At 39.9% G+C, this 26,462-nt stretch overlaps 3 protein-coding genes and 1 long non-coding RNA gene across 4 annotated transcripts in view; 2 read left to right on the plus strand and 2 right to left on the minus strand.

The window, feature by feature from the left end:
* Window positions 1-26,462, minus strand: part of LOC146521540 (T-cell surface glycoprotein CD4-like) — a 108,090-nt gene that overhangs the window by 19,321 nt on the left and 62,307 nt on the right. The gene's annotated exons all lie outside the window — the stretch shown is intronic.
* Window positions 459-9,755, minus strand: LOC146521542 (myelin-oligodendrocyte glycoprotein-like). Its single transcript, XM_085155318.1, has 4 exons — window positions 7,772-9,755; window positions 2,378-2,665; window positions 1,746-2,111; window positions 459-1,507 (listed from the first exon to the last, which is right to left on the minus strand). The coding sequence occupies exons 2-4, from the start codon at window positions 2,442-2,444 to the stop codon at window positions 1,347-1,349; spliced, it is 594 nt and encodes a 197-aa protein (XP_085011444.1). The 5' UTR covers window positions 2,445-2,665; window positions 7,772-9,755; the 3' UTR covers window positions 459-1,346.
* Window positions 11,690-12,972, plus strand: LOC146521543 (uncharacterized). The gene is made up of 2 exons (XR_014873441.1): window positions 11,690-12,526; window positions 12,787-12,972. It is a non-coding gene; the product is annotated as an uncharacterized LOC146521543 (long non-coding RNA).
* Window positions 20,037-24,776, plus strand: LOC146521544 (low affinity immunoglobulin gamma Fc region receptor III-B-like). The gene is made up of 4 exons (XM_085155159.1): window positions 20,037-20,403; window positions 20,483-20,728; window positions 20,815-20,982; window positions 24,607-24,776. Exons 1-4 carry the CDS (start codon window positions 20,052-20,054, stop codon window positions 24,759-24,761), a joined length of 921 nt encoding a protein of 306 aa, XP_085011285.1. The 5' UTR covers window positions 20,037-20,051; the 3' UTR covers window positions 24,762-24,776.

Below are 26,462 nucleotides of genomic sequence, written 5' to 3' on the forward strand. Positions count from 1 at the left end.
CAGCTGAAACTCAGAGGAGACCAAGCGTTGTGGGCCTGAAGCTTTGGAATGATCTTCCTCTCCACATTAGGCACTTCAGAGGTGGTTTTTAAATTCAGGTTAAAAATTCATTTTTATTTGCTGGCTTTTGACTCTAACTGAGACTGTTATTTTATCATCATGTATTTATTGTGTTTTTGATCATTCTGCTGTAAAGCACTTTGGTCAGCCATGTGCTGTTTTTAAATTGCTATTTACATAAACTATTGTACGGTATGGTAACATTCAGGTAACAAGAAATTGTGCCACCATCCTGGAGCATCAGGCTCTTGAAAGTGCAGCGAAAGGTTTTCATGTTTGTTCTTTAACCTACTTTTACCACCACACAATGGTTTCAAGTGTTTCTAACAACAAGCCACTGATGTACTACAGAATGGCATGTTTGTTAATACGGGGATACACATGTTAATGTGAGAGACACAGCAGTCAGGTGCTGAGGACACTCTTCATGTGAGAGAAAATCTGCTCACACAGATACGTATTTTGATGTCCTCTGTGTCCAGCCAATTAAAGAGATTCTTGGTTGAGTTTCAAAGTTTGACTTTAGTTCAGATTACACGTTTGCTCATTGTGTTTGTTCACTGTGGACTGATTCCAGATCAGATTATTCAGGAAACAACAGCAGACATCAGACTTTATTTACAGTCAAAAACACAAACAAAAACCTGATTAAAGACTTCCTCAGTAGAAAGAGCAGAGTGGAGGAGACATGCTCAGAAAACAACATCAGACTCTACAGCTCACAAACTCACTCATTGTATCATTAATAATAACATAAAAGAATAAAATCTGTAATATAAATAAAGAGTTTCACAGTACATGCAGTGTTCAGACATAAATAAAAGCTGCATACAATGAACACACACAGATGTATGAATGATGTCTCGTCTATTTAAACTACAGAAACAGTCTGAGGCTTTAGCTCAGCAGCAGCAGAGGTCATGAGCTAACAGCTACACTCACAGTAGAAACAGGACACGTCTGTAATTTGCATATTTGATATGTTTATAAAAGAAAAAGAGTCCAAACTTCTCATGAACAAACTGACTTCCAGCTGTTGTTCATGCAGCTCATCAGGACAGTGAGGAGCTAAAGACAAACTTTCACCTGAAACCAGGAGAACAACAGGAAGAAAAAGACTTTTGGACTGAAAGCATCTTTAGTTAAAGTTCAACATGTCCAAAGGAAAATGTCCAAGACTTTCACAAAGATGCTGAACAACAAATTCAGGATGTCCTCGTCTGTCTCTCCACTGGATGATCTGTGTCACCTCTGAGGAGCTGAAACAGCAGCAGGAGACTCATGATTCAAGAAATTGGAGACATTTCAACCTCAGCAGGAGAAGGCTGGGGTGAATCCTGACTCCGTTGTTCATGTTTTTTGTAGATCAGAAAAATAACAGCAGAAACAACAAGCACAGCAACAAGTGACAAACTGACCATCAGTCCAACACGTCTTCTTGTCTGACCTGCAGGTGAGAAACAGGTGTGAGGTGTCAGCTGTCAGGTAGGTGATGAGTGAAGAACAGAACAGAATCCATTTCCTCTTCAAACTGCTGTCAGACATTATCTACTGCACTCTGATCACATCACTCAGACCAGCTGCTTTCTACAAAGTCTCATCAACAACATCTTTAGAAACAAACATCAACAACCAGGAAGCAGCTTCACCTCTGATCACACACACACTCAACTCTACTCACTCACCTGGAGGATCAACGACACTCAGGTAGATGCTGCTGATGGAGTCAGTCTTCAGATGAGCTCTTTTCCTGCGTTCTTTCCCTCCCATGAAGACTCGACACTCGTATGTTCCACTATCAGCAGTCGTCACATTCTTCAGAATCAAAGACACATCTCCATCCTTCATCTGTCTGTCCTGCAGATCCACCCGGTTCTTAAAAGACGGATGCTGCTCTTCTGGTTCGAACTGCTCATCTCGGTACAAAAGCACATGTTCTGACTCCAGATCAGTTCTGCTCCACTCTACTACTGTGATGGTTTTGTTCTCATTTGGAGCTCGAGACGGCAGCCTGACGTTCTGTCCGGACTCGGCTGTGATGATTTTCTGATCTGAAAGAGGAAACAACACAAAACAGAGAGGTTAAAAGTCAAAGTTTGAACTGTTCACCTCTACAGCAGCCAATCAGAGAGAGGATAAGAGGTCACTGTCCTCTGATTGGCTAACCTCAAACCAGATTAATAAATAAATGTCACATTAAATCAAAGTTTAAACTCCTTTTCTGACATCAGACTATATCTGGCTTGTGATTGGCCAACATTCCTTCTATCACACAGGTGATGCAGGTGCTTACTTTAAAAAAACACTTAAATCTCACCTGCAGTTACAGGCAGCAGGAGGCAGACACACTCCAGAGTCCAGCAGAATATTTTCACAGCATCCATCTTCTGTTTTCTGTGGGTTTCAACATCATATCATAATGAGCTTATTTTGTAAAGATCCCAGAGAAGCTGAGTTTACTCTGATTCAGTTGGCATCTAATTATCCCCCAAACAAACAGGCTGGGTCTTGGGTTTCTTGTGATTTAGTCAACAACATCATATTTCACACTGAAGCCGGCACATCTTTGATGAAGCTCCACCGGATGACATGAAATATGTGGGTTCTGCAAAACAATAGAAAATACAGGAGCTTGATTTTCAGTTAGAGCTGAGAATCTCTCCTCATTTTATTTTTCTCCTTTAACACATCATTGAATTTAATGTCTAATATATTTGCTTATAATAGTAAATGTATTTAAATATCTTGTAGTCAACAGGATTTATGGATGGGTTATGTGTAAAGTAAATAAATTTGCTTTTTTAAACGTAAACTTATGACATATGCATTATTGTTCCCACTGCGTCTTCAGCCATCTGCCACTAGATGGCGCTGTAGCCCCTCATTATTAGCTCTGTTCAATAGGCTGTGAATACATTTAGCTGTGGCCGTGATGTTTGTCATGATCAGTGTTGGTCAAGTTACTTGAAAAAAGTAATCAGTAACTAATTACTGATTACTTTCCCCCAAAAGTAATCCCATTACTTTATTGATTACTTATTTTCAAAAGTAATTAATTACTTAGTTACTTAGTTACTTTTTAAAAACACGATTTACAACCTGAATAGGTGATAAAGCGATAGATCTTTCAGCCCAATTCTACTTTTTCTGCATAATCCATCATACAAAATGTAATCAAATGGAAAAGTCTCTTTTTTTTTAACATGTTTTATCAGTTTTAATCTTTTAACTTTATGCATCAAGCAAAAATTTAATTATATGCAACATTCTCTGACTTGAAGAAATTAGTTTAACATTTAAACCTATTTTCTGCACATTCCAGCACATAAAATAAAATATTTTTGTGTTTACACTCAGTCTTTCAAATAGATGCAAGTAAAACACAGCAGAAAATAAATAAAGTCAAAGACTAGTGGACTAGTAGACCTGTTGCAGGTGAGCCGCAGTGGTCAGTGGAAGAATCCACGAGTTTCTCTGTGAGTTTCCCATTACATCGTAGCTACTCGATGCTTGTTTAGGGGTTTTTTTCGCCGTAAAAAGAAGTTTTCTTCCCACGCACAACGGACACTAATGTTTTTGTCACTTTTTATGGAATCAAACTCAAAGTAAGGTCAGTACTTCCACGCTTTAAACGCTGCACGCTCATACTGTCTCCCGCAGTCAATATATGATCCATTGTTGATCTGCACACAGCTGTTGTCACGAACGTCGCACTCGCTTACGTCACTGTCATGAGACATTCTCGCAAAAAATCACGGTTTTAGTAACGCAGTAACGCAGCGTTCCTACGGGAAAGTAACGGTAATCTAATTAACATTTTTGCGAGTAAGTAATAGTAATCCCTTACTTTACTCGTTACTTTAAAAAGTAATCAGATTACAGTAACGCGTTACTGCCCATCTCTGGTGGGGATGCGAGTGGAGGTTTATTTACAGCAAAAATAACAGAGGTGAGGGCAGAACTGAACATAAGGTCAGCGGGAGAAACTCAGAGATGGCAAAAGAGGACGGCTGGACAGAGAGACGCAGAGGAACATAGTGAACGAACACAGACGACGCGACGAGGAGCACAGGCAGACACACACTATAAATACACACACCAGGTAATCAGGAAATGGCACACAGGAGGGGACACAGCTGGAACTAATGCGCATAACGCGACACAAACCTACAAAGTAAAACAGGAAACCCACAGACTGTTTTACAACACAAACTCGGGGATACGAACAGAGCACAGAGGACAGACACAGGTAGGGCTGATAGAAACACTCAAGCACTAAACACAAGAACCAAATCCTAAGAACCTCCAAAAGGTTGATTCTGTTCATCTGGACATAGAGTTTTGTGGAAGAAACATTTCATCACTCATCCAAGTGACTTCTTCAGTCTCAGCTGACTGCAGGTTTCCCCAAATCTTATAAACAGTACATTTGCATAATGACTGAAACCAGCCCACTGAAGGAACAATGGGTTGGGAGGTCAGTTCCTTCATCATTAATATGCAAATTCCCATGGCCATTGATCAACACCCACTGACCAAGCACCATTGATCAAAGACCATGAGTACCATTCACAGAGAGTCTGGGAATGGCTGCAATCACAGCATTGTAAGATGACGAAAGATGTACTCTTTCTCCTCGATTCAGAGGAGATCCTAAGAACCAGAGGTGGGACCAAGTCATTGTTTTTCAAGTAAGTCTCAAGTCTTTATCCTCAAGTCACAAGTCAAGTCTCAAGTAATGTCAGGCAAGTCAGAGTCGAGTCTCAAGTCACTGGTTTAAAAGTCCGAGTAAAGTCACAAGTCTGAAACTTTGAATTTCAAGTCCTTTCCAGTCTTTAAAAAAAAAAAAATGTTGCAGTTATATGCTAAATGTAAATATTAGACCATGTGATTTTTAAATCTCTGTTTTTCTGAACACATGACAAAATAGTGAATTTAGAAAATATAAACAAATTGTGAAATTGCACCTCTATAAAATGCAGCTCAATTAAACGTAGCTCCAAGAATAATTTTTACCAACAATTCTGAGATAAGCTGCATGTTATTCTTGGATGCGCTTGTAGGACCGGCTTTAAAATAGCATGACAAAAATATCATACACATCAAAGTTAGATGAAGTCAGCTATCTCATCGTAGCAAAAGAGAACCTACCGTTCTTTATGCAACTTCAACTGTCGGACAAAGTTGGAAGTTGTTCCATCTCTGTCTGTGATTCTCTTCTTGCATGTTTTGCATATTGCATTTCGTTTTTTTGTTGACTACTTCATAGTTTATGTACCTGAAAAAATAACTCCTTGCAGCATTTTTGAGCGTTTTTTTTTTCTTCTTAAAAAAATCTGGTTAATTTGATTGGCTGTGCTACAGCTCATGCACACATACGTACGGCGTGTGGTTGGAATAAATGAGTGAATGAACTGAATTAATGGTGCACACTTTCTATATAATATGTGTGTTAAATTTTAGATTTGGGGTGAACTATCAAGTCTTTTCAAGTAAACCACTTCAAGTCCCAGGTCACTGGTGTAAAAGTCCAAGTCAAGTCACAAGTCTTAGAACATTTTTTCAAGTCAAGTCTAAAGTCATAAAATTAATGACTCGAGTCTGACTCGAGTCCAAGTCATGTGACTCGAGTCCACACGTCTGCTAAGAACCAATACCAAAATACCAAAAAACGAATACCAAAATCAGAATTAACACAAAACACAAGTTGATACCAAAAGGAAACACAAAACGCTGGGTCATGACCCAGGACCATGACAAGTTTACTAAGAATGTAATCAGCAGGAACATCCCCACAGATACACAAAAAAGACCTTTGTCACGTTCACCACATCATTCACACACCGCTGTGTTTCATTTGGCACAGTTTAAAAGCCTTACTGCCAGCTTTTATGTTTCCAGTTGGAATCAAACCAGCAACCTTCTGCTTGCCAAGTCAAACCTGTGTGACAAACCTGGTTCTCGTAGTTAATCACTATGAGAAACACCAACAATGATCCTCATAAGTGCCTTGAGGCGACTGTTATTGTGATTTGGAGCTATATAAATAAAGCGTAATTGGCAATAGCAGGAAGGATGGTCCTGTGTGTTTTAAAGATTATAACCTTACCAGGTGTTTAACTCAAGGAGAAGTTCCTAAAGTATCTTAGCAGTGATAAAGTTCATCTTCTCCACAGACGTGACGCTTAACCCGGGTTTTCTGTACTATGAAGGCGGCGTGGACGATGGCTTCTTAGTGGAATTTACGCACAAAGAGTTTAATTGGACGAGTGGTGATGAATACATGCACGTGTGAAATGAAATTATTTGCTCAGATTATGTTTGTTTTCCTCACAGGCGACTTAAACATTTCATATGTGCATCTTATTGAGCCGTCGTTACTGAAACCTCTGACTGTGACGAGAATATTAGTGCATTCATTTGGTTTTCCCACTGATAGTTTGTATAATCTCTTATGATTTTCTGTAACTTTTTTCTTGCTTTATATCTGTTTCATATATATTTCTTGTTTCTGCACAAACAGCACTCAGAGCGCACTCAGTGATAAAATCATTACTGGAATTCAAAGGATTGTTTTCTTTTGTGTGCTAAATCAGCAGATCCGTAGTTTCCTGCAGCAAACATCTCTGGAGTGGCTGTTACTGATGGCAAAGGATGTTTGTTGAAGAGTCATTTGATCCGTGAAACGCCCTTTCAGATTAGTTATTTGCTACCTACAATTAGACTCACTTAGACTCACATACTTGAAATGTGCACTTACCTTGCATTCTTATTCCTATTTATTCTATTTATCCCTTTTGTATTCTCTGTATTTATATATATGTATATATGGTATATTTCTGCTCACATTCTGTAACTTCTGTCGGTCCTGTGCTATTGGAAACCGAATTTCCCAGAGGAACCCACCCGAGGGATTAATAAAGTTTCATCTAATCTAATCTAATCTACACCACTCAATTTAAGTGAGCAGACAGAAGAAACAAGGATTAGCTTGAGTTCATGGGAAGTAAAGAGGAGCTGCAGCATGAAAGCAGCCATCACAGCATCGCTACCAAATGCAAAAGTAGATAAACAGATAAAAGTGTCTGAACACTTTAACACGATCCATGAAGAATTTTTTTATTTTATTTTATTTATTTTTACCAAAAATGTGTGAATCAGGTCAGTGAAGTCACATCTGCAGTATCATAACCTGCATCCAGCTGATGGAGACGCTTTGGCTTATTATCAGCTACACATTAAGCAGTAATTTCACAGCCCTGCCTTTGTTGCAGAAACCTCTTTAACGACGTTGCATACTGTTTACTGTTGGCTTTTAAAATGTTATCCATGTTTGGATCTGTTCCGGTTAACTGTGCGCTAACAGGCCATATCATCACTGCTGTGTATTAAGAGCCTGGCAAACTTTTAATGGATTCATACTGAGTTTGCTCACCTGAGCTTGTGGCTGACGTGTGCGCCCTGTGAGCTTTACTTCTTATATTAATTACATAAAATTACACATGTACTTTACATTCAGAATGAGTGTGTGCACTCATGTAATGAAAGCAGAAGAATTACAATCATTCATGCTATCTCCGGTCTCGATTGATGACAGTTGGTCGCTGTATAAACAGATCAGGTCTCCGTGCTGCTGCTAACAGCCTGAGCTGCTTCTTTCACATTAGGTCTAAAGTGCAGTGATGATAGCATTAGTAGTGTTAGTGGTTACCTTCAACAGATTATCCACCGCTGCACTTTAAGGATGAGGGAAGATCCAATGCAGTGTCGCTTCATTCTCATTCAAGTGTGAATAGCAGTCTCACAAAACCAGTCACAGAGCTCCTCATCGGAGCAGCAGAAACACAGTTTCTCTTTTTACAGCTGGAAAAAGGACACTCCCTATTAAATGACTCATCAGGAAAGTAAACAAGGAAGCATAAACATTAAGTCTTTTACTCATTTCACCTTTAAACGACTTTAAGGAGATTTTGAAAAATCAGTTTTTTTAAATTCTGAATTCATGTGTGGACTTTGCAGGAAGGTAACTTCTGAGGTTTGTGAAAACTAGTGGACTTTTTCTGAGACTACAGTTGGAGAAGAGGGCGGTGATGAGACTGATGAGGTTAGCATCAGTCATTAGTGCTGATGAGGTGGAAGGAAATCCAGGAGGAGGAGGACTAAACAAAGGGAAGTAGGAGAGGTGAGAGTCGGGGGTCCAGTCGTCATGAGGAGACTGAGAATAGGACACGCTCTCCGACCAGGAGGCTGTTTGTTTAAACAGTTCTGTTCAGTTACGTTCTGACCTGTTGGATAAATCAAGACAGTTTAACAAGGCAGATGTGTGCTTCACATTACTGTAACTCATCAGACATTTTAGACCAGTGAGAAAATTCAAATGGTTCCTGAAAGCTGAGAATTTTGTCATTTAATTCCAAAACTTAATAAAATAAGTTCAGACGACCTGTTTGAATCTTGTCTCTTGAATCTTGATAAAAGGTTAGAGTCTCTCTTCGTGTTTCACAGCAGTAGAGAGAAGATTAACTGCTAACATGTGATCAATATTTACGAAACTATGAGTTTAAGAACTTTTAATGTAAAGAGATATCGTGATGTCTTCTGTTAAACTGGAGACGTCTGCAGAGAAACTGCTGCATGAGAGGAACCAGCCCGGCCTCACTGCACTTTCATGTCAGAAACAAACTGACAGCTTGCTGACAGACAGTACTCAGGGATATAAATGTCAATACCGTCACCATGGAAACTGCACAGAAACACATTTTCAAACATGACGTCTTTGGATTCGACAGAAGCTTCCTCCTTTCACCCCTCCAGGCGAGACAAAGAACGCCCACACAGCCTGTTTGTATTGTGTCCAAGTCCACCTTAAAAAACTCACACGAGCTTGTCTGTCTGCTTGTGCCTGTTCTGGTTTCTCTGCTGTGCTTTATTTCATGAGCTACACCTGGCTGTGGTGAGCTTGGTTATCAAAGCTCCCTCCTTTCTTTCTAGCAGTGTGTGACAATGCAGAACTGGATTATCGTCTAGTACTGAGTAAATACAGGCACCAAGATATCAAGTTTTAAAGGTGGAGAGTGGTGTGCCATGATTCATGAGATCAAACATCAGTTTGAATGATCATTAAATCACTGTGAGATTTGTTTTTTATTAGAAATAATGGAAAAAAATCACACCTTTGAGCTTTTTATGCATTTTGAAACTTTTTTTTAGACACCTGGAGTGTAAATGTGTCTCTAAAGCACTTTGGGTGAGACTAGCCCTCCGTGGCATTAATGTTAGTGTTATATTACCCTACGTTCTGAGAGTTTGGGGCTCCTGGTTTATATTTGAACGAAGGACTAGAATTTACAACCACTGCTTTACCATTGTTGTAAGAAAAGTGGCCTAACTGCACAATGTGGCCCTGAGGCAACAAACCAAAACCTGCTGTTTAAGTAAATAAACCAGAATCTGTGTGTAAACGACATGTGGATGCACATCTTAAGAAAACTGATTATTTTAATGTAAACATTTATAAAAATGATATCAGTCTTAGCTTAGCTGTAGCTAGTACAGCCACATGCAGATCTGGCACCTGGAAGGAGTGCTCCATCCTCGGGTCAAAGGTCAAACTCTCTGCTACGCATCATTTTACTCAACACTGAGGTGTTGGTGTCACAACATAAAGAAAAAAAACTTTAAGGCACAGTGTAATCACCAAACTTTTGTTGTTTGAGGGCAACAGCGTGCTAAAGAGGGTTAGCTTGTTTTTAAACGTGCTTTTCAAATCAAAGTGGAGCTTTGCTTTCAGACTTCATGTCTGAGGTCGGTGGTTTTGCCACAGCAGAGAATTTGAAGCAAACACATCGCTGTTTGCTCTGTTTTCCACTCAGCTTCATGGTGTGGAGGTACCTCAATGCACCTCCTCATGTTCCTCTTACTAACTCGCTGCCAGTGTTGGGGAGTAACGGAATACATGTACCGCCGTTACGTATTTAAAATACAAAATATGAGTAACTGTATTCCGTTACAGTTACCGTTTAAAAAGGTGGTATTTAGAATACAGTTACTTTGTTGAAATAAATGGATTACACGACGGTACTTCCCTGTTTCATATTGTGGCGGGTCAGGACTGTTTGGGTTTTGTTTGACAGCTACGTTCTGTTGTTCCAGGTGGTAGCGTTACGGTTGCCATTGTTACAGGGTGACACGCTCTCTCTCTGCGTGTTTCCTGGGTGAGAGAGGCCTTTTTGTTGTTGTTGTGCTAAGCTAATAGGCAGAATGCTACAGGTATAGCTCTAAAGAATGTAGCATCATGGGCAGTGTAGTCCGTGCTGCAGGGAGAATGGACTGCCATACACGTTATGTGTCTGTGAGCGAGGGAGGGAGAAAAAGGAAAAGTACGAGCTGTCATCGAGCAAAAACGGGAGCTGGAAGCATGTAAATATAATAATAACCACTGCAGCCAAGAAGAGTGCCTGACGAGCCCAGTTGTAAGTAAGCTATTAAGACTCGACTGTACACCGTGTTCGTGTTTTCCTCCAAAAACAATAAGTTCTGTTGGAGCAGCCTTTCAACGCCTCTCTCTGTCTCTTGCTAGCAAAGTTGACCCAGACAACAAAGTAAAGCTATTTTTCGGCTACGAGCCCAACACAGAACCCACCGTAGTAGTCAGAGGTCCCTTTACTACGGTTCGGAGCCGCGGACCTTCAGTAACAGTAATAAATCACAGCAATAGTACATTCATGTAGTTGTAAACAGCATGATAATATATTAAGTAATCCAAAGTATTCAGAATACGTTACTCTCATTGAGTAACGTAACGGAATACGTTACAGAATACATTTTGGGGCATGTATTCTGTAATCTGTAATGGAATACATTTTAAAAGTAACCTTCCCAACACTGCTCGCTGCAGCTTAAATGTATTTGCTCAGGCCTTTTGTCACATGATCACAGGACAGGTAAACATCAGAACAGGGAACATGTGCAGACATGTTTCCTTTAGAAACACACTAAAGCATCAATCCCATCATGCTGATATGAATCACATACCAACACCAGTATCACTCGTGTTGTTTACGACGTGTTTGTGCCTGAAATCTGAGATGAGTGAAGAAAAGGAAAAACCTAGAGAGTGAAGGTTACAGCAGGAGCTCTGCCCTTGAATGTGTAATTCAGTTCTTATTATCATCATATTTATTATAAAGCACCAGTTTCAGGTCCTGCCTGACCCCAGATTTAAATCATGAAAGCAGTGCTCCACAATTCCCATCATCACATTGTATTCTCTGTGTTTTAAACCGTAGACACAGATCTGTCTGTTTAATGGCTGAATAAGAGAACTGTGTGACAAATCTGGTTAAAGAAAGAAGTAAATGAATTTTCACTCACTCAAACAATCATGGTGGAGTCCACAGGTGAGCTGCAGTCCTCCTCAGCTCCTCTTCCAGACTCTTCTCGCTGAATCAAACTAAGAAACTCCACAAGGACAGACTGCACTTTTTTTCTTGTGTTTGCTCAGAAATCCAGGAAACACAGCAGACAGAGAAAGTCAGGAATAATATATCCATAATAATCATTGTATGGAAACATCTGTTTGGTCAAGCTGGAAACTCTCAGAGTGTGTTTATTTTGTGCCAGCAGGACATCGGGCAACGTCTAAAAATGCAACGAGACGACATGCCTGAAGTCTTAAAGTTCATGAACAGGAAGCTGAGCTTCCAGTTCAGCAGCTTTTTTTTTTATCATATTAAAATATTTACATGTAGTTTTCATAGAAAGTCGTCCTTCCTGTCAGCTGTGCTGGTGTGTGTTTATTTTCTAACTTTAAGGTTTGCAGAATCCAGACTGTCCTTTAAACTCTGACAACTTTGACAAATGATCACAAGTCGCTTTGTTGTTATTAGGTGTTGTTGGGTGACCTTTACAGTAAATGCTGTGTTTAGTGTTTGTCCACCTGCACTTATCAGAAATGACTCTGTGATCATCCAGCTTCTGGTTTCTGATTAACTCGGGCTCACTGCACAGGTTCTACTGCAGAGATAAAGAGACAATAAAAAACACTCGGAGTGGTTTATAATTTCTATACAAACAATAAATATCAACCTGATTTATTCAGCTGTGTTGATCTTTTGGATTTGACTTTCTTTATGTGGCTCATTTTGTAGATTTGCAGATGTAGTTTTACAAGTTTTTGGTGTCTGACGGCTTTGATGAGAAACACGTTCCTAATCTGTAATCATGTTTCTATGAGTCAGACCTGCCACGAGTCACCTCACAGTTTTTGCACTGTAGAGAAAAAATGTTCAACAAACCTTTTTGTGTTATAGATACTACTGAGGTTATTTCAGTTATGAGACTGTGCTGCCTGCACTGACGTCCTCTATGTGTGTTTCAGACAGTAATGGAGCTGCAGTCTGCTCAGCAGGGAGAAGTGAACACATCAGTTATGGACGTTCATCATCAGAGAGAAGAGAGCTCAGAGGTACAGCTGCTACTCTTTCTCCATCAGGGCTCAGAGTGATAGCAGCAGTATTAAGGTTTTGAGTGAAGTTGCAGATGCTGTGTGATCTGATACTGTTCATATACTCTGTTATGAACAGAACAATATGTTATGTGATCCAAGTTACATTATTGTAACTGTGATGCGTTCACTGACATGTCCTCATGCTTTGCTGTATATAAAGAGAACAGAGAGGCTCTGCTTTGTGCTTCTATTCTCCTCCTGTGTGTTTGTGTGTGCAGAGTTTCTACCAGAGCCAAATGCCATCGACTCCTCACTGAAGTCGTCCACCAGTCCAACCACTAGGATCCAGCTGCTGCTCTCTAACTGGTCCACACAGCAGCTCAGACCTGACACATTCACTGTAAACACACTGGTTTATATTCTGTTTGTTCTCCTCATGAAGGAAACCTCACACAACCACTGAGGCCAGAAAGACAAATGGAGAGTTTTTGTTATTCTTTCTTTTATAAAGAAGCTGGAAAAATTTAACTTTCTTAAACTAGTTTTTATATTTTTTATATTCAAAAAGAACCTTTTCTTCCCCAGGCCTTTCAGAATAAAAGCATGACCAAGACATAATTTATACAATAATAATGTAACTAAAATGTAGGTGCAATCCATGTTTTTGTGTCTTCAGTAACTTTGCTGTTATTTATGTTTTTTCTAAGTGTGCTGTCGTCTCCACAGCAGTGATCTGGTTTCTCTGCAGGTTCAATAAACTTTGGTCTCACTTGATCTTCTCGTGTGCTTCTGTGTGTTTAACAAAGATGTCTGATGGAAACGTTGAGTTGTTGTGGTGAACACAAACACACTTCAGTCACCTTCAGAGCAACAAAGACAACACACAGGTTAACTTCAGCCACAAACTAAAAGCAGGAGGAACAATTTCACTTTCCCAACTTTCACAACTGTCTTTATGTAAATGTGTTGAGTTCTTCTGAGCATGCTGGTGATGTTGTCTTTAAGAAAAACTGACATGTGTTTATGTTAAAGCGCCCCCCGGTGGAAGGTTGTAGTCATTTCATTTCATTTATTTATTTATTTCACACTTGGTAAAAAAAATCAAACAAACCAACCACACTTTCTATCAAAAACACTACAACCATGTGTGAAAAGGAGCAGGAAGAAGAAAATATTGTTATTTAACCCCGCCCCCTATCTACAATCCAATTTATATTACAAGTGGGCACCAAAAATTAGGGAACAAACTAACATTAACATTTATCTCCGGTCCTAACCCAACCCAAACAACAAATTTACAATCAGAATATACAAATTTACAATCAGAATATACAAATTTACAATCAGAATATACAAATTTACAATCAGAATATACCACTCCACATAGTAACAAGGAGAAAAATTAAAATTAAAATAAATAAAACAAAAAATTATAATGGATCCTTTTTCAATGAACTCCAATTTCATTCACATTCTTCATATTGAGTTATCGTTTTAAGCATGTAACACTTTTTAAAACAATGTAAATTTATACAATTCTTTGAATTATAATGAAGTGAGTTCCACAATCATATACCCCTAACCGTTGGACTCATTAATCTTTGTGTAGTCATTGCTAACTGATGCTTAAAATAAAATTTCCTTCTGCTATCTTCTCCCCCTGAACACAATAAAAATACTCTTTGTAACTTAAATGGCAAAATATTATTTTTAGCCTTAAACATAATTAATAGTGTCCGTAATTTCACGTCTCCTAATTTTAATAATTTCGATTTTATAAATAATTTATTTGTATGTTCTCTATATTTAACATTATGAGTCATATGAATGAACTCTGGTTTTTAATGAGAAGCTGATTTAACAGACCTGGTGCAGTTTGTAGGGAAAGTCAGCAACTCTCGCACAGCTGTCCAAGAATAAACCATGGTGTGGTGCTGCCCTCTACTGGCACTAAAGTGTAACAGCAGGCTCTCAAACTGAGTGCACCACTGAAAGTTTAATGTCTACACTTTATGACTGAGTTATATATCTGAGGAAACTTTCCACAAACTTCAGAAACTGTCATAAACTGAATACATTTCATAAAATGTCTTCTGTAAACACTTTTTTAAAATCAGGTTTGTTCACATTCTCACATCCAACTTGCTCAGTTTCTGACATCACTCAGGATCAGAAGTGCTCAGCTCTCTAAAACAGTCCCGTCCTGCAGCTGAGCCAATCCTGTGATAAGCAGCTGCTGGTTAACCAACCAGAGAAAGTGAAGTTTACCAAGGAGGACAAAGACAGAGACACACCAGGGGCTGAAGGAACAGTTGTGATGGGAGGATAAAGTCCAAAGTGGAGCCAAAATACCCAAACTGGAAGAGTGAGTCTTTCAGGTTAGACTTATAGATCTCTGTACAGAGGATCCTCCATCTATTCTTACCAGATAATTTATTACTGTAAAGATCAGTAATGATCTTTACAGTAATGAAAATTAATCTGTAAATCGTGTCTCTCGTTACAGCTGCTGGTTAACCAACCAGAGCAGGTTCATCTGCTCAGTGCTGCCTCCAGCTGCTGTTCAGCTGTTCAGCTGGTAGGAATCCCGAGTCTGTTGTTGTTTTATATAGATAAAAAAAAAACAACAACAACAATAAGCACAACATAAACTGACACAAACTGACACGACAAATCCATCCTCTGTGAGTCCTCCTAAATAGGTGTACCACTTTATTCGGCACACCTATTTAACTGCTGGTTAAACCACTGAGTAGGTGCAGAGATATCTAAACAGCCAATCACACGGCAGAACTCAACCCTTTGGCATGCAGACATGATGAAGTGGATCCAGTGAAGTTCAAATTGAGAACCTTTTTATATTTCTGCCATTCTGCTCTGAAAAGTAAGAAGATGACTCACATAACCCAGAATCTGCTGAAAAATGAACTTTTTAGAGATTTAAACTGAGGGTAACTGCGGAGTTACAGCACAGGTCTGATGAGTTTTGCAGAAGCACGATCCTGTTGCTTCTGCAGAAGGAAGAAGTAACAGTTCGTTGGTGGTGTATTGGTCAGGGGATATTTTAATGGCCCATTTTGGACCCCATACTGAGGATAGCCTGCTGAAGCATTCTAACTGACTGTGTGCATCACTTTATAACCACAGTGTCGTCTGGTGGCTGCTTCCAGCTGGATAAAGCGCCATGTCAAAAAACTAATTTCTTGAACATAACAATGAGAACACAGAAATACTCCAATGGCCTCCACAGTCACCAGATCTCAGTCCAACAGGTGGTTTTAACAGGAGATTCACATCATGGACAAATCTGCAGCAGCTGTGTGATGCAGTCATTTTAATATGGACCATGTGAGGAATGTTTCCAGCAGCTTGTTGAATCAGTGCCATGAAGAATTTAAATATCTCAGATGTCAAAAAGGCCCAACATGGGACTAGCAAGGTATACCTAATAAAGTGGCCGCCGAATGTATGCCCTGTGTGTAAATAGATAGAGGCATCAGTCACTGCATGATAACAGCCAGCAGGTGGCAGCAGTAGAAGATCATTAGTTTTCCCAATGCCTGACAGTTTTATGTGACTTTTGACCTTAAATGTTACAGGAGAACAAACAAACTATGTTTCCTCCTAAGACCTGAGCTTTTGTTTGGGATGTATTTTTACACATCTGGAAGCTGGAAGCATGTCCCAGGTTCTAAAAGGCATCTGGAGGACAGCAGATGGAGGATGCAAAGGTTAAACAGCTTCGGTCACACCTGGAATATAGAAACCACAGAACGAGGACTCCTTTAACAGCTCGTCCTCTTTATTCAGATTATTTCAGTTCTTTAAGATGATCAAACCTTCTGCCCTTCACTGTTTCTGTGTGTGATTTCTTAAAAAGTTGTGATGTCTGTCACATGATCTAAATTATGAATTGAACCAAAAGTGTCTCTAAATAAAACATGTCATGAACACCTGACATGACAAAACCCAGCTGCAGTCAGTCTTTAACCAAACTGTTCATGATGCAGTTGAGTCAAACATCATTTCACTGACATCACTTTTAAAGGAAGATTTGAAAGACGTCTCATTTTCCTCCCCTCCTCTGCTCACATCTCTGCTGGCGTAGACGCACTGAGGAAAGACAAATTACAAAATGAGCAGCGGTTACAACAACGCAATAAATACCAAAGGAAATATGACTATATGAAAATATGACTTAATGGGAGGGTGAAATACATACATGTCCTCCCCCTCGTCTCTTTTTTGTGTTCATAGGAGCAGTCTGTTTAAGTCTGACCTTTGACCTTCAAAGGTTACATTTTGTCAGATGAGGTTTAAAATGAGTGAAATCACTGAAAAATGTCGGAGCTCAGCCGTCCTCCCTCTCTAGCTGAATGTGAAACTAAAGAACTTTTTCTTTCTTATTATAAATGTTACTGTAAACATAACAAACATTTTTTGTATGGAAATAAATACAGTAAAAATGTTCTGAAGGAAAAACATGACCCAGTATTAGCAATGTGTACCTAATAAATTGGCCAGGGGGTACATGCACTGTGTAAAGGCATCGGTAACGGAATAAAACAGCCAGTAGGTGGCAGCAGAGGAGCTTCAGTTGCCTAACGGTGATGCTTTTCATCTGACCTTTGACCTTTGATGTCACAGGAAAAAAAAATGTAGATACAAGGGCTGTGTCCCAATTAAGAGACCGCACACTTGAAGTACGCGCACTACGCGTACTACGTACGGTGCGTACTATAAGTACGAGAAGTGCGTGAGAGGCTTGTGAAATGGGACGGTCTAGCCTTCGTCGCGCTGTTCAGGTTGCCTAGCAACCATGATACTAACCGCGAGAAACCTGACATACAGCTTTGTGTGACAGAAATGAAGGAGAAAAATGTTTTGTTGGTCATTCATTTTTGTCATGACATCACTTTGATTAGTTGAGTATCTGAGGCTGAGACCACGAGACTGTAAAACATGATTGTTGGGCTTCATTTCTGTACAGAACAGTCATTTAAGATTAGCTAGTAAATAACAATTAGCTAATGTTGGTCATGAGACTAAAATCATCTCACTGTGGTAATGTAAATATAATATGGCCAATATTATAGTATTGTCCGATTATTATGATATATATATATATATATTTATATATATATATACACACACATATATATACAACCAAGTTAATGCTGAAAGTACAAACATCACTAGTGTCACATAACTTTGCCGACATGTGGCCAACAGCAATGTTACAGCAGCTCAGTAAATATCTTCCACCTGAACTCCTGCTGACTGTGTCCTACACACGCACACACGCTGCCACCATCTTTGATTTAACTAAACCGGGTCTGCAAAGCTCTGCGTACCATGAACGGATCTTTAGACGACTTCACACAAGTGCATCTCTGTAGCCTCTGAACTGTTTAAATAAATAAATAAATTAAAATCCACCAACATGGGTCAATAAAACTAACATTACTGTGGCAGCTGTTTTTGGTTTTCATGGTTCCTAATTAGAGCGTTGAAGGTTTGATTAGTTTGTTTGTTTTGAGGAGGTTTTAGCAAAGTAAGCCACATGTATTAATGTTGCACTTTTCAAGACAAGAAACCAGTCACAGAGTGCTTTAGGGAGGCAGCAATAAGAAAAAAAGCTTTTGTATTTTACTTTTTGTGCCCCAGTTTCACACAGATGAGCCACTCTGTTACTCTCACATTTGTACTCATATCAGTCTGAAACCACAGCCCGTTGCTAATATAGCAGTGCTTCACTAGTAAAGCTTCACTGCTTTACTTGGAACAGCTCATTTCTGTCCCCACACAAGGCCGAGAAACACACAACATGTATAAAGAAACAAACACTGAAATCAACATGCTATTAAAGAGGAGCTGTTCTGATCACAGTACAAACTTACTGACCATTTTATTAGGTACAAATGTCACTGTTTTTTTATGTAATGAGCCAATCACATGGCAACAGCATTACAGTTACAGATATTCTCATTTGATTTAGGTGATTTAAGTAAAGGTGAATGTGGCATTGTTGTTGATGCCAGATGGAAACTTCTGCACAGCACATAGGACGTAACAACAGCAAGAGTGTAGAGCTAATAACAGGAAACTGAGGCCACAGTTCACACAGGCTCACCAACATCAGAGAGCAGAAGATTGTAAGAACATAGTCTGGTCTAATGCTTCAGCATTTAGATCACAACTGGTGTAAAACAACATGAAAGCAGCCTGCACGAGCGATTTATGAGCCATTTGTTGGCAGAGAAAGTTTCCAGAGTGGAGGCTCAATGAGCTGCTAAAATCGTGTGTCTGGGAAAAACTATACTTTCAAAACTGCATCACTTGGTCCTCCCCAGATCTCAGTTCACACGGTGCTTCAAATTCAAAAAGTCGATGATTTTCAAAAAGCAACATTAGAGAGTCTGCTTTTTTATTATCTTCTGTTAAACAATATTTTTGATTTTCTGTCCTGATTTTTTAATCTACTTTTTACAAACATCTTACATATAGGCAAGAAAAGTATGTGGGGAAGGGGGCGGAGTTTACTGTGTCTCTATGACAAAAAGAGAAAATGAGTCACATGAGTCAAGAGGACAATGGCAAACGCGTCTCTACTATTTCTGCTCTGTGAGTGAAGAATTTCTTCCTTTTAAATGTTGAACTTTTTCTGTCTGCTCTGTTAATAAACAACGATGGAGGAGAAGTTAATGTTAGAGCAAGAAGACAGGCTGAATGGACTGAGCAGCAGGTTAAAGGGGAAGTTTTACTCTGTGAACCAGTGAACTTGACAGAGTTTAGTTAGTTATTATATCAGCTTACCTTTAAAGTGGACACGCGAATCATGCTTACTGTTACCAGTCATGTTTACAAACGTTTCTTATGCATCGAGTACAGTGAGTTCGAAAACATCCAATAATCACTAAAGGAACAGCGTTACAGATTTGGTGTTAGAGATGTGGGAGCAGAAATGTGCACAGGGCTAATAAACTGATGGATTTCTGATTTCCAATATTTAATTTTATTGAGTTCTTGTGAACTTGCATGGGACAAGTTTTTGGACTTGAAGCTCAAAAGCAATAACTAACACAAAGACACAGAGACACAGTCTTAACACTGGAACCAGGGAAGAACAGACAGGAGGACACAGCGGACTAGGGAGACGCACAAACATAAAGAAAAAGGAGACTTGAGATGAAATGAGGAACGTAACAGTAACAAACCTTAAGAATAGAACTATAAATATAACCATAGCAACAAGCTAAAATAATAAATATGAATAGATCTTTTTCTTAATAGTTCAAAAACACAGTCTGTTATTCTTTTACATGTATGTATGCCTCCCACAAGGATTACATACTCACATAATTATAAGTGGACAAGAGATCAGAGATAGACGAGCCAAATTAATTACAGTCTTTATTATTTTACATGCTAACTTAAGTTTTACTTATCTTTAGTTTTGACTTCAATGCCTTGCAGGATAACAAACCAAGGTCAGTGATTTTCTTTTAAATATGTCAAATATGTGTTAAATTCTTCTTCTTTCATGTTTAGGGTTGGCAGCCCGAACCACATAAGAATTATTTTAATTGCTTTGCACAACCATGACATCTTTTTTTTAATTTTAACTGTCACAGCTCGTCTGACTGTGAGTCCCAGCAGCTCTCAGTTCTTTGAAGGAGACTTTGTGTCTCTGAGCTGTGAGGAGGACGACAGCTCTGCTGGATGGACTCTGAGGAGAAACACAAGCAAACAACAGAGGACTCAGTGTGGAGATGGATGGGGAAAAGCTGGTTCTTCCTGTAACATAAGTATGATGGTGCCTCATGACAGTGGAATATATTGGTGTGAGTTCAATCAGAGTACCATCAGTAACATGGTTAACCTGACAGTCACTGGTAAGCTGAGTGTGTGGAGTTAGTGTTGATGAAGCTGTGTGTAAATGGATGAAATGCTGTAGTTTGTCTCTGTGTTGAGGTGGATCAGTGATCCTGCAGAGTCCTGTCCTCCCTGTGATGGAGGGAGATGACGTCACTCTGCTCTGTAAAACAGAGACCACTCCCTCCAACATCGCAGCCATTTTCTTCAAAGATGGCGTCTTCACCGGGAAAGAGCCTACAGGTCACATGACCATCCAGCATGTTTCCAGGTCTGATGAAGGCCTCTACAAGTGTGACATCAGCGGTCATGGAGAGTCTCCATCCAGCTGGATCACTGTCACAGGTGACACACTCACCTGTCTGTGTTTCTGCAGCTTTCAACATTCACAATGTGACGACAACTTAATGACTGTGTTTGCTTTGTTTTAGAGAGAAACACCACCACACCTCCACCTACATCCACACCTCCACCTGCCTCTTCTGCTGGTTCCTCTCCACTTGTCCCCGTGTTGCTGACAGCTGGAACAGTCTGTGTTGTGTTAGTAGTGATGTTACTGGTTGTTTTGGTGGAACGACATGTTGACAGGAAACTAAAAGGTGAGACTTTCTCTCTTTTTGTTGCATGAACGTCTCACGTTAGTATGTTTTTCAATTTTAACAATATTCAAAGGAAAGATGAAGCTTGGTTAAAAGCAGCTCTGTGGAGTTTTCTTTATTATAAATATCCATTCGCTTGTCCAGTTAGAGTAGCAGGGGGTCTGTAGAGTATCCCAGGTAGGTGGGCTACACCCTGAACATCATCAGTTAACCTAACTCTAGTAAGTGCATGTTTTTGGAGGAGTACTCACACAAAAACAGAGGGAACATGTAAACTCCAGACAGATAGTTGATTCAAATACAAGGTCTTCTTGCTCCAAGACAACAGTGCTAACCACCATGTCAAATGCTGCCCAAAAGGTACTTTTTATATTTAAACTAATAATAATAATAATACAAGTAATCTTAGGTATCAAACATATATTTTATGTCTTCTATCATATTCAATTATAGGCATTCAGAAGAAATTAGAACAAAGGTCACAGGCTTGAATGTGCCGATATCAAATGTTCTGATTGTTTTCTGGCTCAAGAGGAGGCCCAAAACAGCAATGAGACAAAATAAAGGTCTGTATGAGGAAGTAACAGACTGCAAAGCATTCTGGTTGTTCATCTGAGCGGCAATAACCATCACAGAGCTGTTTTCATGGTTACAGACCACAAGGTTTAAAACTTTCCCCTGCAAAGAAGACTATCTTTACTCTTCACCTCACACTAACGTGCAGTTTAAACAGTTTATTGTGCTGAGTGAGTTCTTCCTCCCGCAGTCTAAAGACATGATAGGTGTTAACTGATGATTTCAAAGTGGATAGATTGTTAAGTTGTCTTTTTTAGTCCTGTGACAGACTGGAAACCTGTCTGGTGTGCAGCCTGCCTTTCACACTATCCCAGTGGAGATAAGCTTCAGTCCTCCTGCTACAGTTGTTAAGAAAATGTATGGATAATTTTAGTGATACATATTTTTAAAAGCTTATTTAAAGCCTACACTCATGCCATAGATCACGGTAGCTGTTCTGTGCTTGTAGAAGTCTGTTAGCGGTGAGTCCTGTTCCTTGTGTGCAAACAGTATTTTCAGAACTAATAATAATAATAATAATCTGTGATCATCCAGTTTCCTGTTTCAGATGAAAAACTCATAAGCTGCTCAAATTTTACTGCAGGCCACACACGCAAACAATTAAGGCAAACATTAAATTATTAATCAGTTCTGCACAATTTTATTAGTCACAAATCCTTCAATTGTGGACTTCACTGTAATGTAGTCCACATGTAATGATTTTTTGAGTTTCTCTGACATCCTGTCGCATTTTTCTATGGTTACAGGGGTTTCATGAAAGCAGGTCTGTGGTCAGTCAGTTCAAATATAGCTTTGTGTTTCAGCTCCATCTTCATGTTTCACAGCAGTACTCTTGTGAAAGTATATACTCAGTATACAATCTCTACTTTAGTTCTGGTATCTCTAAAATTATATCCTGTCTCAGAGTGACGCTGAAAAACTAATTCATGCATTTATTACTTCCAGGCTGGACGACTGCAATTCATTATTATCAGGATGTCCAAAAAACTCACTGAAAAGCCTTCAGCTAATCCAAAATGCTGCAGCAAGAGTGCTGACAGGGACTAGAAAGAGAGAGCATATTTCTCCTGTTTTAGCTTCCCTTCATTGGCTTCCTGTTAAATCCAGAATTGAATTCAAAATCCTGCTCCTCACATACAAGGTCTTAAATAATCAGGCCCCATCTTATCTTAATGACCTTGTAGTACCATATCACCCTATTAGAGCACTTCGCTCTCACACTGTAGGCTGCAGTGTGCAGTAAATACTAAGTATTTACTGTTATTTAAGTATTTATTTAAAACATAAAAGAACGTGAGACTAACCTTGAATATTAACAAAAGGTGAGCTGTTTAATATGGCTGATAAAAAGGTACAAAAACAAAAAGGCACATGCACACTGGGGAGAAACTACATAGAAATAAACTGGCAAAATTGAATGCTGAAAACAAAGAACGAAACCTTGAATGTGGAAAATCCTGGAAACATGAAAAGGAACAACAGACAACCTGACAAAAACTGAATGAGAAAACACAAACTAAATGCACACAGGAGGATAATGAGGGGATGGGGAACAGGTGGGAACACAGCTGGGACAAATCAGACCTAACGAAACTGTCGAAGCAAAACTAGACACACTGCACATAGGATAAGGACTTTCACAATAAAACAGGAAGCAGACATGACAACAGGAACTGGATAACATAAGACACGCAGCATGAAACACATAAAGGGTGAGGGAAATCTAGATACAGGGGTAGAAAACAAAAGGGGAATCTAATGAACAAATTAACTCAGCTAGCCTAAAGAACTTAAAAATAAACATCAACATCCAAATAAACTAAAACTTAAAACGCTGGGTCAACAGACCCAGTAAGTGACAATGAGAGCTCGTCGTCACAGGAAGCTGTGGTGACAAGGCTACAGGCTACGCCAGCTGTGCCAGAGCAAACAGAGCCCAGATGCCCAGGGTCTGAGGGCCCCCCACCCCCCGGAAAGGGCCCGACTGAGCCACGGGCACCAGGCCCCGCCAAGCAGCCACCAGAAGTGAGGAGGTACATACCTGAACGCCAAGCCCCAGACACCGAGAACTACCGATGCACCGATGGCTGAGGGGCATCAGCCACCGGCAGGGAGTGTGGTGGGGGGGAAATAACCTCCCAAACATGGGGAAGTATTCCCAGAGAGGTGGAGTCTAACACCCATTTGGATCGGGGCAAATAGTACCAGCACCACCAAGCCCCACAGAGCCCGAGGAGCCCCCGACCCCACCACAGAGGAAACTGCACCCACCCCGTTATCCAATCATTTCCCAGACTACGTAAGACAACAGACACCCAGGTTGAGTTCATTATCCACCTCTACTATAGCGCCCCCCCCACCAGCTCCTCCAAGGATGTGACAACTTCCCCGCCAGTTAAAGAGGACCCCATTTCAGGCATACAGGACACCAGAGGCCCTTTATGCTGGCCCCACGTGCACACACCCACCCACAACCCCGACAACACACCAACCAGTAACCAAGCCCCCACAGACCCAAGCCAGAGCCCCAGCTCGGAGGCAGAGCACCCCCAGATCCACATAAGGTGTCATTAACATTTGGGCCATATATATCAACAATACGTAGCTTTTTGTTAAGTTTAGATAATTTAATAATTAGGAATCTACCCTCTGGATCTATACCAGGTTTAGTTGTTTCTCTCCCTTCTATTCTTTCATGCCACTGATTTTTTACTTCGTTTTCTCTATCCTGATGTTTGGCTGTGTTTACTATTCATAGTCTGACCTTTTAAGAAAATCCTTAATAAATAATAACCATAATAACAAGATTTTGTGATTTAAATAGCACATAAAGTTAAGAAACATAAACAAGACATTTAGTAGTTGTAATGATTTTTACCTGCAGCAGTATGACATCAGTTTTGCATCTAGTGCCATTTGAGTCCTGCACAAAAAGGTGGAGCATAATTAATCTGAATGATTTTTATGTCATCGTTAATGTAACAGCAGCAGTATCTATAGGACTGTACTGCCTGCACTGATGCTCGCTTTATGTGTTTTCTTGTGCAGAGAGTGATGCAGCTGCAGTCGACTCAGCAGTGAGAACAGAAGATGTCACTCATGGACAAATCGACATCAAAGAGAAGCAAGAAGAAGCAAAAATGTACAGCTGCTGTCCTTTGTCTCCATCATGGTTCAAGATGACTTTTAATAAGGGTGTGTGAGCAGTCTTCTATATTTTATTGAAATTGTACGGTGACCCTGAGAGGCCAAACGGACCGTAAAATTGCGATTTTTTTATATCTTGTGGTTAAACTGTTAAAAAAGAAAAAAAGAAAAACAACTGTATCTGCAGATGTTATGTGATCTGAAACGTTTCATATATTATCCATCTTACCATCCATTTTTACTCCATTTGAACAATTCAGGGTCATGTGGGTGGCCCGAGGCCTAAAACAGAGAGAAAGAAAACCATTCGCACTCGCATTTACACCCTCCTTTTACAATCATCATTTAACCCACGAACTGTATGTCTTTGGATTGGGGGAGGAAGCCAGACTACCTGAAGGGAACTCAAAATATGGCAGTGGGCTCTGGCTATACACAATACACAAAACCCCACCCCACCAAATAACAGTTAAATGTTTATAGGCACTTATATTTCACAGCAGTTTCTCTAACTTTTTAAGGAGCCAGCTAAAAGGAGCTGGAGTGGGCCTTCCCCTTATCCTAGTCTTTAGTCTTGCAATAAATGCAATAATGTGAGCTCACTTGCTGGAACGTGTTAGGAGTCTGTCTGCAGCATTTTGGGTTGCTTGGAGGTGTGAAAGCCAGTAAACACGCACAAGTTTCTCTAGTTTGGATGAGGAGACTACAGTTCTCGGTTAAGAAATGTTTCTTAAATGAAGAAAACTGTTTAATCGGTTTATGCTACCATAAATGCTCACTTACAGGAGTCATGTACATGCACAACTGTCCTTCTGTTTCACTGTGAAATAAAATGATTATCAGGATCAAATGAAACTCTTCTTTCTACACACTTAAAGGTTTTTCTTTGTTTATCACACACAGGACACATGCTCGGCCCACCTTTATGCACAGTATAATGGATTTACTTATACTGGTAAAAGTGTTTCCAAGAAAACTGATGACAGATGCCTCAGAGCCACGTCTGTGTATGTTAAAGTAATGGATGGTAGCTGGTATGGCTTTAACTATAAGCACATGTGTGAGGCCTGGGTAGTGGACTCAGAGATGAAACTTGGTTTTGTTGCTTTAGATTTTGTTTCTGTACCAGAACACCAAAAATGACCGCGTGTATGGCATGTGGACACATAAAGGTGTTTGTGGGTGGGAGTTTACACATCAGCAATGTCCCTCTGATGATCAAGAGGGACTGTAGGAGCCATTCTTGGGTTAATACCTTATGTGGTCGATAGAGGTCACCTTTTTCTGTTTTGATCATATAAAGGTATTTAAGGTAGACGCACGTAATCGGCGTCAGGTGTGTCATTAATTGTAAGAAGGCAAACAGTTTGTGACCGTTGCGCTGTTATGTTAAGTTGATATGGGAATAAAGACCAAAAGGGACAAGATAAGTACTGCTGGAGTTATTGGACTTTTTACTTAATTCATCCATACCAGTGACATCGCGTCACCCCCGTTAACGACCACCTCAGTGGCTTCAAGCGTAGGCTTAGCCTCTACATGTCTGTGAAGGTTCTCAGTCATTGTAGTCAAAGGAGCTTGCAAAGAAAAGCGTCTGGACTTCTTTAAGTTACTTGAAGACGTTTCACCTCTCATCCGAGAAGCTTCTTCAGTTCTAAGGTCAAATGGTGGAGAGTCCCAGATATAAACCTAGTGGGAGTTTCCCCCCACAGAGGGACAAAAGGACCGAGAGGACAGATGGTTTGAAAGAGGAGTGA

This window comes from Neolamprologus multifasciatus, chromosome 3 (genome assembly GCF_963576455.1).
Source record: "Neolamprologus multifasciatus chromosome 3, fNeoMul1.2, whole genome shotgun sequence".
Classification (NCBI taxonomy): domain Eukaryota; kingdom Metazoa; phylum Chordata; class Actinopteri; order Cichliformes; family Cichlidae; genus Neolamprologus; species Neolamprologus multifasciatus.

Excerpts from the sequence above, each read along its gene's own strand:
- LOC146521542 (XM_085155318.1), bottom strand. The coding sequence starts at position 2,444 with ATGGATGCTGTGAAAATATTCTGCTGGACTCTGGAGTGTGTCTGCCTC. Across the intron at positions 2,112-2,377 it reads CCTGCTGCCTGTAACTGCAG|ATCAGAAAATCATCACAGCC; the intron begins GTGAGATTTAAG and ends TTCCTCTTTCAG. Across the intron at positions 1,508-1,745 it reads GAGTGTCGTTGATCCTCCAG|GTCAGACAAGAAGACGTGTT; the intron begins GTGAGTGAGTAG and ends TCTCACCTGCAG.
- LOC146521544 (XM_085155159.1), top strand. The coding sequence starts at position 20,052 with ATGTTTAGGGTTGGCAGCCCGAACCACATAAGAATTATTTTAATTGCT. Across the intron at positions 20,729-20,814 it reads CAGCTGGATCACTGTCACAG|AGAGAAACACCACCACACCT; the intron begins GTGACACACTCA and ends GCTTTGTTTTAG. Across the intron at positions 20,983-24,606 it reads TGTTGACAGGAAACTAAAAG|AGAGTGATGCAGCTGCAGTC; the intron begins GTGAGACTTTCT and ends TTTCTTGTGCAG.